The sequence below is a fragment of the Macaca fascicularis genome, chromosome 17 (genome assembly GCF_037993035.2).
Source record: "Macaca fascicularis isolate 582-1 chromosome 17, T2T-MFA8v1.1".
Classification (NCBI taxonomy): Eukaryota; Metazoa; Chordata; class Mammalia; order Primates; family Cercopithecidae; genus Macaca; species Macaca fascicularis.
Window position 1 is genome coordinate 2305954 of NC_088391.1, and position 16054 is coordinate 2322007.

The 16054-nt window shown below is 41.9% G+C and overlaps 1 protein-coding gene across 12 annotated transcripts in view; it reads right to left on the reverse strand.

Moving 5' to 3' along the window:
• Positions 1–16054, reverse strand: part of ZDHHC20 (zDHHC palmitoyltransferase 20) — an 89336-nt gene that overhangs the window by 59176 nt on the left and 14106 nt on the right. The window contains exon 1 of one of the 12 annotated variants that reach the window (XM_015439051.4): positions 2788–6629. The exons of the other annotated variants lie outside the window; for them this stretch is intronic. Coding sequence (XP_015294537.1) covers positions 2788–2793 — 6 coding nt within the window. The 5' untranslated portion in view covers positions 2794–6629. Of the gene's footprint in view, positions 1–2787; positions 6630–16054 lie in introns of those variants that run through there. 12 annotated transcript variants of the gene reach the window in all.

The window sequence follows — 16054 nt, forward strand, 5'->3', positions numbered from 1 at the left end:
TCTCGGTACATAATCCCACACCACTTTATACTTTCCCTTTCATAACACCCCTGACACTTGTAATTACTGGTTTACAGTTCATAGTTCCTTCTAGGATTTTTTCCTGAAGGTACAGGACATGACTTTTTCATCAGCCTCTGAAACAGTGTACAGCATGGAACAAGCTCTCAATATTTGCTAACGGCACCTCTAACTATAGAGACAAAGACATGGCTCGGGACAGCAATCTGTAGAACCTCTCACAGCGAGACAAGGCTATTCCATTTTAAGGGGATCCCAAAATATTTTTTTCTTTGTTTTGTTTTGTTTTTGAGACAGAGTTTTGTTCTGTCACCCAGGCTGGAGTGAAGTGGCGCGATCTTGGCTCACTGCAACCTCCAACCCCTGGGTTCAAGCAATTCTCCCGCCTCAACCGCCCGAGTAGCTGAGATTACAGGTGCACACCACTACGCCTGATTAATTTTTATATTTTTAGTAGAGACAGGGTTTTGTCATGTTGGCCAGAATGGTCTTGATCTCCTGACCTCGTGATCCACCGCCTTGGATTCCTAAAGTGCTGGGATTACAGGCGTGAGCCATCATGCCCAGCCCCAAAATATGTTTTATAAAAATTCTTTTGATGACAAAACCAAGCTTACAAAAACTATTAGGGCTGGGCATGGTAGCTCATGCCCGTAATCTCAGCACTGGGAGGCTGAGGTGGGTAGATCACGAGGCCAGGAGTTCAAGACCAGCCTGGCCAAGATGGTGAAACCCCATCTCTACTAAAAATACAAAAAATTACCCGGGCACAGCAGCATGCGCCTATAGTCCCAGCTACTCAGGAGGCTGAGGCAGGAGAGTCGCTTGAACCTGGGAGGCGGAGGTTACAGTGAGCCAAGATCGCGCCAATGCACTCCAGCCTAGGTGAAAGAGTTAGACTCTGTCTCAAACAACAACAACAACAACAACAAAAACCTATTAGGCATACTAAATCTTTATACATGATTTTTTAAATGTAAGAAATGTCGTATTTCAACCTTGTCAATGACACTAATCTCATTTAGAGACAATATTAATTCATGGTTTTTTGTGAACATGAGGGCTGGCTATGTTCTATTCTTCACTTCATTGCCTTCTTGCCTGTCTCCCACTTATTGAGCCTGAAAATGTCAGATACTCAGTATACTTGTATCTACTATGGCTACGGGATCCAGTTCTTGCAAAAGGTACATCTTGAGGGAGGGAAAAACTGTCACTGGGAAAAATTTGTTTTGCCCTCCTTAACAAGTGAGAAGCATGTGACAAAGAAGCTCTATTATTTCCTTTATCCTGTTTTAGCTTTGAATTCTTGTAATGTGAGGATGTGCTGTCTGAATGTGCAACTGTCAACTTTCAACCTTGATGGGCCAGTTACATGCTGGATATAGAATTCTGGGTTGACAGTTCTTTCCACTCAGTACTTTAAATATGTACTACTTCCTGCTAAATTCCATGGTTTCTGATGACAAATCTGCTGTTACTCTGTTTTTCCCCTATAGGTAAAGTGTCCTCACTGTTTTCAAGATTTTATATTTAGTTGTCAGAAATTTGGTTATAATGTATGTTGGAGTGGATTTCTTTGGGATTTTTCTGTTCAGAGTTTGCTGAACTTCTTGAGTTCTTCTTGAGTATGTCCTTCACCAAGTTCAAAATTTTAAACTATCATTTCTTTGAATACCTTTTCAATCATATCGTCTTTCTTCTCCCCTGGGACTCTGATGGTACAAATATTAGACCTTCTAAAAATAGTCCCACAAGTCCCTGATGATTTGTTCATTTTTATTTTTCAGTATATTTTCTCTCTTTTGTTCAGACTGGGTAATTTCTAATGTTTTATCTTCAAGTTCATTCATTTTTTTCCTCTGCCCTCTCCGTTCTGCTGTTGACTTTTCAAAATTTTGGCTATTGTATTTTCAGTTTAAAAATCTCCATCTGGTTCTTTACGTCTTCTGTTTCTTTGTTGAGAATTATATTTTTTCATGATTCAATTGCAAATTGAATCATTTTAAAGATAGCTGCATTAAAGTCCTTGTCAGGTAATTCCAACATCAGTGGCTTTTTAGGTTTAGCATCTATTGTCTTTTCTCATTTAGTTTTCCTGGTTCTTGGTAGGATGGATGGTTTTCAATTGCACCCTGAATGTTTTGAGACTCTAGATCTTATTTAAATTTGTTTTTGCAGGCCTCCTCTGACTCCACACAGTGGGAGATGTGGGAGCACCACCTTGTTGCCATCAGGTGGGAGTACAAGTCCCGGCTCCCCGCTAGGCGTCTGCGGACATATCTTGGCTGGGAAGGGTAGAGGTGCCTCCTTAGTGCTTCCCACATAGCCTCCATTGACACCATGAGAGGGCACTTGATACTGTTTGGGGTGGGGGGATGGAAGGCACACATCACTACTGCCCAGTGGGAATGAAAATCTAGGCTCCTGACTAGCGCTTCACCTTTTCTGATACTATCCCAGCAGGAATGTTGGGGAAGAGACACAGGAGGGGGTCTTGTTACAGCTGGGCAAGGTGGGGAAGTCTTAAGCTCAATACTCAGTCTTTGTTGGTGAGAGTGGGGGATGGAGCAGTTTGTCTTTGTTTTTGGCTACAGTAGGGCAGTTATTGTCTACAAGTTTTCTGTCTTACTAGGTTGTCCCTTTCCTGGCTTGACTAATGAAAATGGTTTTCTAGGGTTTGTTTTGGTCTGTATTAACTGGTGTTTCCAGGTTGACAGCTTCTCTAGCACATATATGAAGAAAAAATAAATCTAGGGAACATACCACCATGTTACTCCTCAGGTCGCAAGGTCCCTAGCTGATCTGGCTTCTTCTTGCTACCTTTCAGAGTCTTCTCAGGTTTGTTTTCTGTACATTTTCCAGGGATTTTAGCTGTACTTACTAAGAAAAGGAAGAAGAGTCTCTATTTCATCTTGTCTCAGAACTGGAAGTCCCTGCTTTTTGTCCTACTGCCCAATAGCATCTGTTTTAAGGAGGTGCGACAACTTCTTTATCCATTAATCAGTTCATAGACACGTGAGTGATTTCACCTTTTTGTCTATTATGATTACTCGTGTATTCACCAAATCTTTGGGTGGACATAATATTTGTGTACTTGTCCATTTTCACGCTGCTGATAAAGACATACCCGAGACTGGGAAGAAAAAGAGGTTTCATTGGACTTAACAGTTCCACATGTCTGGGGAGGCCTCAGAATCATGGCCGGAGGCAAAAGGCACTTCTTACACAGTGGAGGCAAGAGAAAATGAGGATGCAAAAGCAGAAACCCCTGATAAAACCATCAGATCTCGTGAGACTCATTCACTACCCCGAGAACAGTGTGGGGGAACCACCTCCATGATTCACATGATCTCCCACTGCGTCCCTCCCACAACAACGGGAATTATGGGAGTACAATTCAAGATGAGATGTGGGTGGGGACACAGTCAAACAATATCAGTTTTTATTACTTAAGTAAATATCTAAAAACGGGATTGCTGGGTCTGATGTTAAAACATGTGCTGAACTTTACCGGGAACAGCCAAACTGTTTTCAAAGTGGCTGTATTTGGCACAAAATGTTTGGCACTTCCACTTACAATGGATCAGAGTTACAGTTGCTCCACATCCTCACCAACGCTTAGAACTGACAGTTTTTAAAATTTAGCTGTTCCAAAAAATATGCAGTGGTATCTTCATTGTGCTTTTGTGTTTTCCTAATAACTAATGATGTACAGCATCTTTTCATGTGTTTATTAACAATCAGTATCCCTTATTTGTGAAGTTATATGTTCAATGGTGCCCCTCTTTTAACTGTATTGCTTATTGAGTCATGAGTTCTTTATATATTCTGGATATAAATCTTGATATGTATGTGCCAATATTTTCTCCTAGTCCATAACTTGCCTCTTTATATTTTTAAGTGTCTTTTGAAGAGCACAAACTCTTAATTTTGACGAAGTCTTAATTTATCAATTTTTTTCTTTTATCATTCATGCCTAGGAAATCTTTGCCAGCCTATGAAAGTCACAGTTTCTTATATGTTTTCTTCTAGAAGTTTTATAGGTTTTATATTTAGGTCTGTAATATATTTTTCATTTTATTTCATTTCATATTTTTATTATTTTTGAGACAGAGTCTTGCTCTCATTTTATTTCATATTTTATTTGATTATTTTTGAGAGAGAGTCTTGTTCTGTCACCCAGGCTGGAGTGCAGTGGCACGATCTCAGTTCATTAAAACCTCCACCTTCTGAGTTCATGCCATTTTCCTGCCTCAGCCTCCCAAGTAGCTGGGACTACAGGCATACATCACATTTTTTTTTTTTTTTGAGACGGAGTCTCGCTCTATACCCAGGCCGGTGTGCAGTGGCACGATCTCGGCTCACTACAAGCTCTGCCTCCTGGGTTCATGCCATTCTCCTGCCTCAGCCTCTCGAGTAGCTGGGACCACAGGCGCCCACCACCATGCCTGGCTAATTTTTTTTGTATTTTTTAGTAGAGATGGGGTTTCACCATGTTACCCAAGATGGTCTCGATCTCCTGACCTCGTGATCCACCCGCCTTGGCCTCTCAAAGTGCTGGGATTACAGGCGTGAGCCACGGCGCCTGGCCGATGCCTGGATTTTCACTGGCTGAACTTACAGATCAATTTGGGGAGAACTAATGTCTTTGGAATATTGTCTTACAGCCCATGACCATGGCATAGCTCTTCATTTTAGATTTTCTCTAACACACAGAACCTTGCACATATTTTGTTAGATTTATCCCTAAAATATTTCATGTTTCTGGTGCTATTACAAACAGCATTTCTAAAAATTCCAATTTTAATTACTCATTGCTATAGAATACTATTTAGAAATGTTTTAGTTTTGTTTATTGACCTTGTGTGCTGGCTAAATTCACTTTTTGGTTCTAGTAGCTTGTTTGCAGATTCTTTGGGATTTTCTACACAAATGACTAGTAATCAACAGGGTGTTTTCCTTTCCTTCGTGTGTGTGTGTGTGTGCGCGCGTGTGTGTGCATGCCATTTTAAAAGGAAGATAAAATACCTGGTAAGTTTATACTGATATTTCCAATTAAAATCAAAGTCTACGGGGTTTTTACTTAACATCTTCTATCTCACATTGGTATCTCCTTTTTCCATTGAGAATTCTGGTTCTCAAGGACACAAGGGATGAAGAACTGTAATATCCCATACTGCTTACCCAATAATCTCAAGATAATGACACCAATAACACTGCCAGTAATATGATTACTTAAAAGTTTGAATAATGTTTTCACATAGTCCCTCTCCATTCTCTAGTAGCTGTGCTGTATCTACACTGTGAAAGCGTACAGTATCCATGACAAACATTATTCCTCATTTAGTCTTAGTCTTGGGTCTACAAGAAAATAAATATAATAAATATTGAATGCTCATATTAGAGTTTAATTTATATCTCTGCAGTCAATTTGGTTGTCTGAAGCTCACTCTCATTCTCTAGCAAACTAGTTTTGCTACAGATACTGTTCAAGTTCTGTTTTTATGCAGTGATTTGGAGTGACTCAAAAATAATGCACTATTACCATCATCTTCCCTAAATCCATATGATGATGACTTTTTGAAAAGATCAGGCCAGATGTCTTGTGAAATGTCCTACAAATTCTAGAAATCACTACCCATTAGCACACAGAGACATTCCTTTCTTTTTTAAAGCACTGCACAATGTTCCATTGTGTGGATATTCCAGTTATACAATCAGCCTTCTATTGATGGGCATCTGTGTTGTCTCCAATCCTTTGCTACTACAATGTTGCAATAAATAATCTTGTGCATGTGCTGTTTATTTGTGGAAGTTTATCTTCAGTGTAGATTCCTAATAGTGGGATTACTGAACCATAAGTAAATCTTTCCACCATGTGTTTAGCTGTTTGCAAAAAAACTTTTATAAGGGTTGTATCATTTTATACTTCTACCAGCAATGAACAAGACTGACTGTTTCTCTGCAGTCTACTGGATGAAGTTTTCAAACTTTTGGTATGGCAGGGTAATTTTAACTCGTATTTATCTTGTAAGTGAGGGTCAGTATCTTTTCTTTATGTGTCATTTTCATTTTTTTCCACTGTGAAACATCTGCTTATTGGTTTTTGTTTGTTTGTTTGTCTTTTCTATTGGGCTTGGTGATTCTGAGATATTGTTAGAGGCTTTCCCATTGCCTTAAGATCATCCACCCATATGTTCTTCTAATGCTTTAATGTTTTCAGTTTTTACATTCATTCTTGGTCCCTGTTGAAATGACCAATTCCAGGGGCAGGAAAAGTAAGAAACAACACTGAAATATGTTGCCAGAAAGAAAGGAAGTACTAAAAACAACGAGGACACATGAAAGCACACAGAAACAAGATGGAAGGGGCACCTACTGGCCAAATCTGGGACAAACTGAACAATACAATAAACATCAGATTATAACTCACAAAATAGAATTTGCTGGTGCATGCTGATATATGTGAGTGAATCAATAAATAAGTAAATGGGAGAAGGATAATATCTTCCATATGGTAGAATTCTAACTAGTAAATGTAGAAGAAATCATGGAATTAGAAAAACACCATTTGGGCCGAGCGCGGTGGCTCAAGCCTGTAATCCCAGCACTTTGGGAGGCCGAGACGGGCGGATCACGAGGTCAGGAGATCGAGACCATCCTGGCGAACACGGTGAAACCCCGTCTCTACTAAAAAATACAAAAAACTAGCCGGGCGAGGTGGCAGCACCTGTGGTCCCAGCTACTCGAGAGGCTGAGGCAGGAGAATGGCGTGAACCTGTGAGGCGGAGCTTGCAGTGAGCCGAGATCGCGCCACCGCACTCCAGCCTGGGCCACAGAGCGAGACTCCGTCTCCAAAAAAAAAAAAAAAAAAAGAAAGAAAAACACCATTTGGCAACCAGCACAGTAATAACTGTTTCAAGCAAGAAGTCTCAATAGATGCTAAAAGAAGTAAGTGAAAGTAATGACAAACGGATTATTCACAGGGTTTCAAAATGTCTCCCAAAAAGAAATGACTCAGGTTGGGTTCTCTGGAATCAGATGTTGAGATAGAGTTTGGGGTGCAATGTATTTACTAGGGACCAGCATATGTGAAAGGAAGGGGGAAGAGGTATAAGAGGGCTAAGGGAGCAATCTCACTGCAATGTAGGCCTAGCCTCAGCAACTGGCAGGGAGCTCTGAAGTGGGCAGTCCCACCCCACCTCACTCAGGCATTGTGTGCAAGCTGCACCAGGAAGGGTGTGACCCTGGATGATATGAGTCACACTGAAAGTGCTGGAAGCTATCTGCTGACTGCACTGACCAAAACTACGCAACAAGTCCTTCCTCAAAAAGGAATCCGTGTGAGGTGGTGGTCTAACAGAATACTAATTACAAAGAAAAACTATACCTTTACAGAATGGAGAAACATAACACACACAACCTTAGGTGTTGATCAACATTAACGGTCTCCAAAATGTTACAATGACACAGCATTACTTCCGTGATATTCTTGCTGAAAACACATAGGCACATCTCACCTCACAAGGTGCTTCCATTTATTGTGCTTTGCAGACATTGTGTTTTTTACAAATTGAAGGTTGTGGCAACCCTGCATTAAGCAAGTCTACCTGTGCTATTTTTCCAACACTTGCTGCTCACTTTGTATCTCCATGTCACATTTTGGTTAATTCTCACAGTATTTCAACCTTTTTCATTATCATAATACCTGCTCTGGTGCTCTGTGAGGTTACTATTTTAATTGTTTTGGAGTACCACCAACTGCATCCATATAAGATGGAAAACTTGCCGGGCGCGGTGGCTCAAGCCTGTAATCCCAGCACTTTGGGAGGCCGAGACGGGCAGATCACGAGGTCAGGAGATCGAGACCATCCTGGCGAACACGGTGAAACCCCGTCTCTACTAAAAAATACAAAAAACTAGCCGAGCGAGGTGGCGGGCGCCTGTAGTCCCAGCTACTCTGGAGGCTGAGGCAGGAGAATGGCGTAAACCCGGGAGGCGGAGCTTGCAGTGAGCTGAGATCCGGCCACTGCACTCCAGTCTGGGCGACAGAGCGAGACTCCATCTCAAAAAAAAAAAAAAAAAAAAAGATGGAAAACTTAATAAATGTGGTTTTTCTATCACTCCATTGACCAGACATTCCTCTATCTCTCCCCCTCTCCTTGGGCCTCCCTATTCAACAATACTGTAATCAAGCCAATTAATAATCCTACAATGGCCTCTAAGTGTTCAAGTGAAAGGAAGAGTCACACACCTGTCACTTTAGATCAACAGCTAGAAATGACTAGGCTTAGTGAGAAAGACATGTTAAAAACCGAGACAGGCGAAACGCTAGGCCTCTTGGACCAAAGTTAGCCAAGCTGTGAATGCCAAGGAAAAGTTCTTGAAGAAAAATAGAAGTACTACTCCAGCGAATAGATGAATAAGAAAGTGCAACAACGCTGATACGAAAGAAGTTCGAGTGTTCTAGACAGAGGATCAAACCAGCCACAGACCGCACCCAGCTGCTTTATTGAATATTTTAAGCCCACTGTTGAGACCTATTGCGTTCAGAAAAAAGGATTCCTTTCAAAATATTACTGCTCATTGAAAATGCACCTTGCCACCCCAAGGGCTCTAATGGAGATGTACAAGGAGATTCATGTTGTTTTTATGCCTGCTAACACACCTATTCCGCAGCCCACGGATCAAGGAGTCACTTCAACTTTCTTTTTTTTTTTTTTTTTGAGGCGGAGTCTCGCTCTGTCGCCCAGGCTGGAGTGCAGTGGCCGGTTCTAAGCTCACTGCAAGCTCCGCCTCCGGGTTCCCGCCATTCTCCTGCCTCAGCCTCCCGAGTAGCTGGGACTACAGGCACCCGCTGCCATGCCCGGCTAATTTTTTGTATTTTTAGTAGAGACGGGGTTTCACCGTGTTGGTCAGGATGGTCTCGATCTCCTGACCTCATGATCCGCCCGCCTCGGCCTCCCAAAGTGCTGGGATCACAGGCATGAGCCACCGCGCCTGGCCTTCAAGTCTTATTATTTATTTAAGAAATACATTTCGGGCCGGGCGCGGTGGCTCAAGTCTGTAATCCCAGCACTTTGGGAGGCCGAGACGGGCGGATCACGAGGTCAGGAGATCGAGACCATCCTGGCTAACCCGGTGAAACCCCGTCTCTACTAAAAAACACAAAAAACTAGCCAGGCGCAGTGGCGGGCGCCTGTAGTCCCAGCTACTTGGGAGGCTGAGGCAGGAGAACGGCGGAAACCCGGGAGGCGGAGCTTGCAGTGAGCTGAGATCCGGCCATTGCACTCCAGCCTGGGCAGCAGAGGGAGACTCCGTCTCAAAAAAAAAAAAAAAGAAATACATTTCACGGCCGGGCGCGGTGGCTCACGCCTGTAATCCCAGCACTTTGGGAGGCCTAGTCGGGCGGATCACGAGGTCAGGAGATCGAGACTATCCTGGCTAACACAGTGAAACCTCCGTCTCTACTAAAAATGCAAAAAAAATTAGCCGGGCATGGTGGCAGGTGCCTGTAGTCCCAGCTACTCAGGAGGCTGAGGCAGGAGAATGGTGTGAACCCAGGAGGCGGAGCTTGCAGTGAGCCCATATTGTACCACTGCACTCCAGCCTGGGCAACAGAGTGAGACTCCGTCTCAAAAAAAAAAAAAAAAAAAAAAAGAGGCCGGGCGCGGTGGCTCAAGCCTGTAATCCCAGCACTTTGGGAGGCCGAGACGGGTGGATCACGAGGTCAGGAGTTCGAGACCATCCTGGCTAACACGGTGAAACCCCGTCTCTACTGAATAATAATACAAAAAACTAGCCCGGCGAGGTGGCGGGCGCCTGTAGTCCCGGCTACTCGGGAGGCTGAGGCAGGAGAATGGCGTAAAAACCCGGGAGGCGGAGCTTGCAGTGAGCTGAGATCTGGCCATTGCACTCCAGCCTGGGCGACACAGCGGGACTCCATCTCAAAAAGAAAAAAAGAAAAAAAAAAAAAAGAAATACATTTCATAAGGCTATGGATGCCACAGTGATTCCTCTGATGGATCTAGGCAAAGTACATTGATCACCTTCTGGAAAGGATTCATCATTTCCAGATGCCATTAAGAACACTCATCTTTCATGGGAGGAGGTCAAAATATCAACATTCACAGGAGTATAGAAAAAGCTGATTCCAGTCCAAGATCATGGATGACACTGAACAGTTCAAGACTTCAGTGGAGGAAGGGACTGCAGATGTGGTGAAAACAGCAAGAGAAGCAGAATAAGAAACAGAGCCTGAAGATGTGATGGAATTGCTGCAACCTCCTGATAAAACTTGAACAGATGAGGAGTTGCTTTTTATGGAAGAGAAAACTTTTTTTTGACATGGCATCTACACCTGGTGAAGATACTGTGAACACTGATGAAATGACAAAAACGATTTAGAATATTACATAAACTTAGTTGATAAAGTATCAGCAGGGTTTGAGAGGACTGACTCCGATTTCTGAAAGAAGTTCTACCGTGAGTAAAATGCTATCAAACAGCATCACATGCTACAGAAAAATATTGTGAAAGGAGAGTCAACAGATGTGGCAAACTTTAATCTCGTCTTGTTTTAAGAAATTGTCACAGCTACCCCAGCCTTCAGCAACAACCTCCCTGATCAGTCAGCAGCCATCATCATCGAGGCAAGACTTTTCACCAGCAAAAAGATCAAGACTTGCTGAAGGCTTAGGTGACTGCTAATTGCTAGCATTATTGAGCAAAAATTATTTTTTAAAGACATAATGCTATTGCACACTTAACAGACTACAGTACAGGGTGAACATAACTTTCATATGCAGTAGGAAACCAAAAACTTGTGTGATTTGCTTTATTTTGATATTTCCTTTATTGTGGTATATGAAATCAAACCCGCAATTTTTCCACCAAGGCATGCCTGCCATTCTCTGAATCTAATCATGAGGAAAGATCAGGTAAAGCTAAATTGAGGAACATTTACAAAATAAACCTTGGCCGAGTGCAGTGGCTCACACCTGTAATCCCAACACGTAAGGAGGCTGAGGCAAGAGGATCGCTTGAGCCCAGGAACTTGAGACCAGTTTGGGCAGCATAGTGGGACCCTGCTTCTACAAAAATTTCAAATATTAGCCAGGCATGGTGGCATATGCCTGTGGTCTCAGCTACTAAAGAGGCTGAGGCAGGAGGACTGCCTGAGCCCAGGAGGTCTAGGCTGCAGTGAGCCGCGATTACACTACCGCACTCCAGCCTGCACTCTGCACTGCAACAGAGTGAGACCCTGTCTCAAAACAAAACAAAGTAAAACAAACCTGTACTCTTAAAAAATCATGATTATGAAACAAAGACTGAAGAACTCTTCCAAATATAAGGACACTAAAGAGACATGATATCTGCAACGTGTGATCCTACACTGAACTGTGGAGCAGAACAAGGAACTGAGTGGACAAATGAAATCTGAATAGGCCTACAGATTAAAGAGTAGTATTTAATCAATACTAATCTATTGATTTTAACAAATCTCTGGTTATATAATATTCTAATTCCCAGGCGCAGTGGCTCACACCTGTAATACCAGCAATATGGGAGGCTGAGGCGGGTGGATCACCTGAGGTCACAAGTTCAAGACCAGCCTGGCCAACATGGCGAAACCCCATCTCTACTAAAAACACAAAAATTATCCAGGTGTGGTGGCACGCGCCTGTAATCCCAGCTACAAGAGAGAGGCTGAGGCACGAGAATTGCTCAAAGCCAGGAGGCAGAGGTTTTAGTAAGCCAAGAATGCACTACAGCACTCCAGCCTGGGCGACAGAGTAAGACTGTTTCTCAGGAAAAAAAAAAAGACAATGTTCTTGTTCTTAGGAAATAAAGCTAAACATAGGTAAAGGGGCATTAGCTCCACAACTTACTCTCATACATTTCAGAGAGAGAATGAAAGAATGAATGACAAAGCACATATGACAAATAGTAACACTTAGAAAATGTGGGTGAAGGTTATATGACAACTGTTTGTACTGTTTTTCACACATCAAATTATTTTAAAATAAAAAGTTAAAAATATAAGATCCGCCGGGCACACTGGCTCACACCTGTAATCCCAGCACTTTGGGAGGCCGAGGTGGGTGGATCACCTGAGGTCAGGAGTTTGAGACCAGCTTGGCCAACATGGTGAAACCCTGTCTCTGCTAAAAATACAAAAATTAGCCAGGTATGGGGGCACACGCCTGTAGTCCCAGCTACTCAGGAGGCTGAGGCAGGAGAATCACTTCAATCCAGGAGGCTGAGATTGCAGTGAGCTGAGATCATGCCATTGCACTCCAGCCTCGGTGACAAGAGCAAAACTCTGTCTCAAGAACAGAAAGTGTGTGTGTGCGCACGTGTATATGACAAAAGAAAGATTTTATCCATTTGTAGTTTACACTAAAACACAGCATGAGGTATGGATGTGATTTTACTCTTACAAAATATGTATCCAGTTGTCCCATCTTTTCTTCTGTAATTTGATGTGCTATTTTTACAATATTCTAAATTTATTAGTCTATTTCTGGACATTATATACTGTTCCATTAGTCAACACGTCTGTCCATGCACCATATCACACAGTTTAAAAAAAAAAAAAGAGAGAGAGAGAGAGACACTATTTTTTAGAGTAGTTTTAAGTTCACAGCAAAATTGGGCAGAAAGTAGAAAGTTCTCATATACTTCCTGCTCCCCCAGTTTTAATTATAAGGCTTTCTGGTTTAAAATCTGGGGAATTTCCCCTCCTTATTGCTCTTATTTTTCAGAGATTTCCTGGTTGCTTATTCTCTCTTATTTTTCCACAAGACCTCTGGTGTCAATTTGTCTAGCACCAGGGGGGAAAAAAAAACAGTTTACTGGGATTAGAATTCATTTATACATTAATTGGGGGAGAACTGGCATCTTTGTAATGTTGAATTATTCTGTCTATGAACATCAAGTATGAAATGTCTTTTCATTTGTTCAAGTCACATTTTGGGTCTTTTAAGAATGTTTTCCTCTTGTGAGTTTGACATTTTTCTTGTTTTTTTCTAAGGTATTTTCTCTTTTTAATGTTACCGGATATGGACAGTTCTCTTCCACTGTATCTTCTCTTTTTTTTTTTGAGACGGAATCTCCCACTGTTGCCCAGGCTGGAGTGCAGTGGCGCTATCTCCACTCACTGCAAGCTCCGCCTCCTGAGTTCACGCCATTCTCTTGCCTCAGCCTCCCAAAGTAGCTGGGACTACAGGCGCCGCCACCACACCCAGCTAATTTTTTTTTTTTTTTTTTTGCATTTTTAGTAGAGACAGGGTTTCACTGTGTTAGCCAGGATGGTCTTGATCTGCTGACCTCGTGATCTGCCCACCTTAGTTTCCCAAAGTGCTGGGATTACAGGCATGAGCCACCGCACCCAGCCCTCTTCCACTATATTTTCAAGCTAAATTATTGTATATATAAAAAGTATTGGGTTTTGTTTGCTATTTTATTCTGCCTTTTTTTTTTTTTTTTTTTTTTGAGATGGAGTCTCACTCTGTTGCCCAGGCTGGAGTGCAGTGGCACAGTCTTCGTTCACTGCAACCTCCGCCTCTTGGGTTCAAGCAATTCTCCTGCGTCAGCCTCCCAAGTAGCTGGGACTACAGGCACGCGCCACCATGCCCGGCTAACTTATGTATTTGTAGTAGAGATGGGATTTCACCATGTTGGCCAGGGTGGTCTTGAACTCCTGACCTAGTGATCTGCCCACCTCGGCCTCCCAAAGTACTGGGATTACAGGCGTGAGCCACCGCGCCCAGCCCTTATTCTGCCATTTTACTCAGTTCTTTTTGTCTAGGTTTTCTGTTGTTATTCTCTTGGCTTTTCAACATACACCATCAGATACACTGCGCACAGAAATAGTTTTCCCTTTTCCAAAGTCTCACACTCCTGATTATTTTCTCTTGAATGAAAGTAGTAATTAATTCCGTCAATACAATGTTACCAAGTAGGAGACATAATAGGCATCATTATTCCTGGTTTTATAGTGGAATTTTATCAGGCATTTTGTGTGTACATAAATTTTGTTTATGTTGTTTACGCTATGTACCCCTATTTTATTATCAATCAAGAATGGATGTGTTGGACTTTTCAAATACTTTTTTGGTATATACGGAAATGATTCTTCTTACAAGATGTATTAATATGGTGGATTATAATAATGAATCTTAGCCTATTTTGTATATCCATCATTTTTTCCTCCAATCCTTTTACCTTTCCCTTTATCTTGAGCACAGGTTCTTAGCTTTTTCCATTTCTATCCTCTATACCTTCACTGTATCTTCAGTCATATCTGTTCACCTTTGGGCATCTTGTAGTTTAATCTTCATTTCTGATATTGTCTTATTTTCCATTTCTTTCCTGAGTTTGAACAGCTCTTATTTCAAATCTTCCTGCTCTTTGACTGTTTTCATTGAGTTTTAAAAACTTTTGACGTCACCTGTAATCCCAGCACTTTGGGAGGCCAAGGCGGGTGGATCACTTGGGGTCAGAAGTTCAAGACCAGCCCGGCCAACATGGTGAAACCCTGTCTCTACTAAAAATACCAAAATTAGCTGGGTGTGGTGGCGTGCGCTTGTAATCCCAGTTACTTAGGAGGCTGAGGCACAAGAACTGCTTGAACCTGGGAGGCGAAGGTTACAGTGAGCCGAGATCATACTACTGGACTCCAGCCTAGGCAACAGAGCAAGACTCCATCTCAAAAAAAAAAAAAAAAAAAAAAAAAAAAAACTTTGGAGTTTCTTTTATTCAGCAGATATTTATTTATATTTAATTTATGTCTGGATGCTCAATTAGTTCTCCTTTGTTGCCTTTTAATGTATTTCCATCTACTGAAAAGCACTGATTCTCATTTTTTGAATCAGAGAAATCTACATGGATGTTGTTTTTTAATTATCGTTCATGCTGAGTTACGCTGATTTTCATGGACCATTCACAGCAAGAAACCCTCTGTGGCAAAAGGGCTTGGTTAATTTCTTATTTCTACCAGTGCCTTCTTCTGTTGCTTCAGTGAAGTACAGTTTATTTGCTAGATGGATAGTGCATTTATTTATCCTCCATTGCTTTGATACTCTTGTTTCAGCTGTGTCCTTCCAGCTATTTCCTTCTTTCTCTTTACTATTAAACATTAATACTTCATGGGACACTTTCAACTTCCAAGGTGCTACCTTCTCCCCTAGAAGTGTTTTTTTTTCTAAGGCTGACATTTCAAGTCATAAACACTTTTCCAAGTGCCTTTCTCTTGCATTCTCAGTTGCCGTGCTCTGATCTACCAGGTTTCAAACCTGTTTTCAGTATTTCCCGCTCGGGACAGGGTTCTCGTCTTCTGAGGATGAACAAAGAGCCTGGTATCCTCCGCAGAGTCCCTGACTCTTGGTTCTGATACAGTCACCAGAGTTCATCTAGCTATTCTTAGATGACTGTTTCCCCACTCACATATAAACTGCAGTTTAAAAAATTCTCTGTCCTAGTTATGCCATAGGCCCAGGTTATATAGTTGATTTTACTTGCCCTTACTAATCTGTACGGGTTTTAGAAGGATATGTGAAAAGGTCTGAATTGAGGAACTAAGTCAACTTCTCAAGTTATAAACTGAAGAAAAATATGCATCTCCTTTGTAGAATTACTGTAAAGATCAAAAGATATAGACAGACCACTTAATTACTTAGCGCATTAAATGCATGAATAGTAAGGATAATTATTACTATTTCCTGGGGTCCTTCAATATTGTTCAGAAGGATTTAAAATATTATCTGCCAACTCTCATTTTTCTAGAACTTCCATATATAGTTATAGATAACATCATGTTATAATTAGTCTGTGTTCTATAATTTTGGCTGTGTGCAGTGGTTCACATCTGTAATTCCTGCACTTTGGGAGGCCAAGGCAGGAGAACCACTTGAGGTCAGGAGTCAGCCTGGCCAACTTGGTGAGACCCCATCTCTACTAAAAATACAAACATTAGCCAGGTGTGGTGGCAGGTGCCTGTAGTCCCAGCTACTTGGGAGGCTGAGGC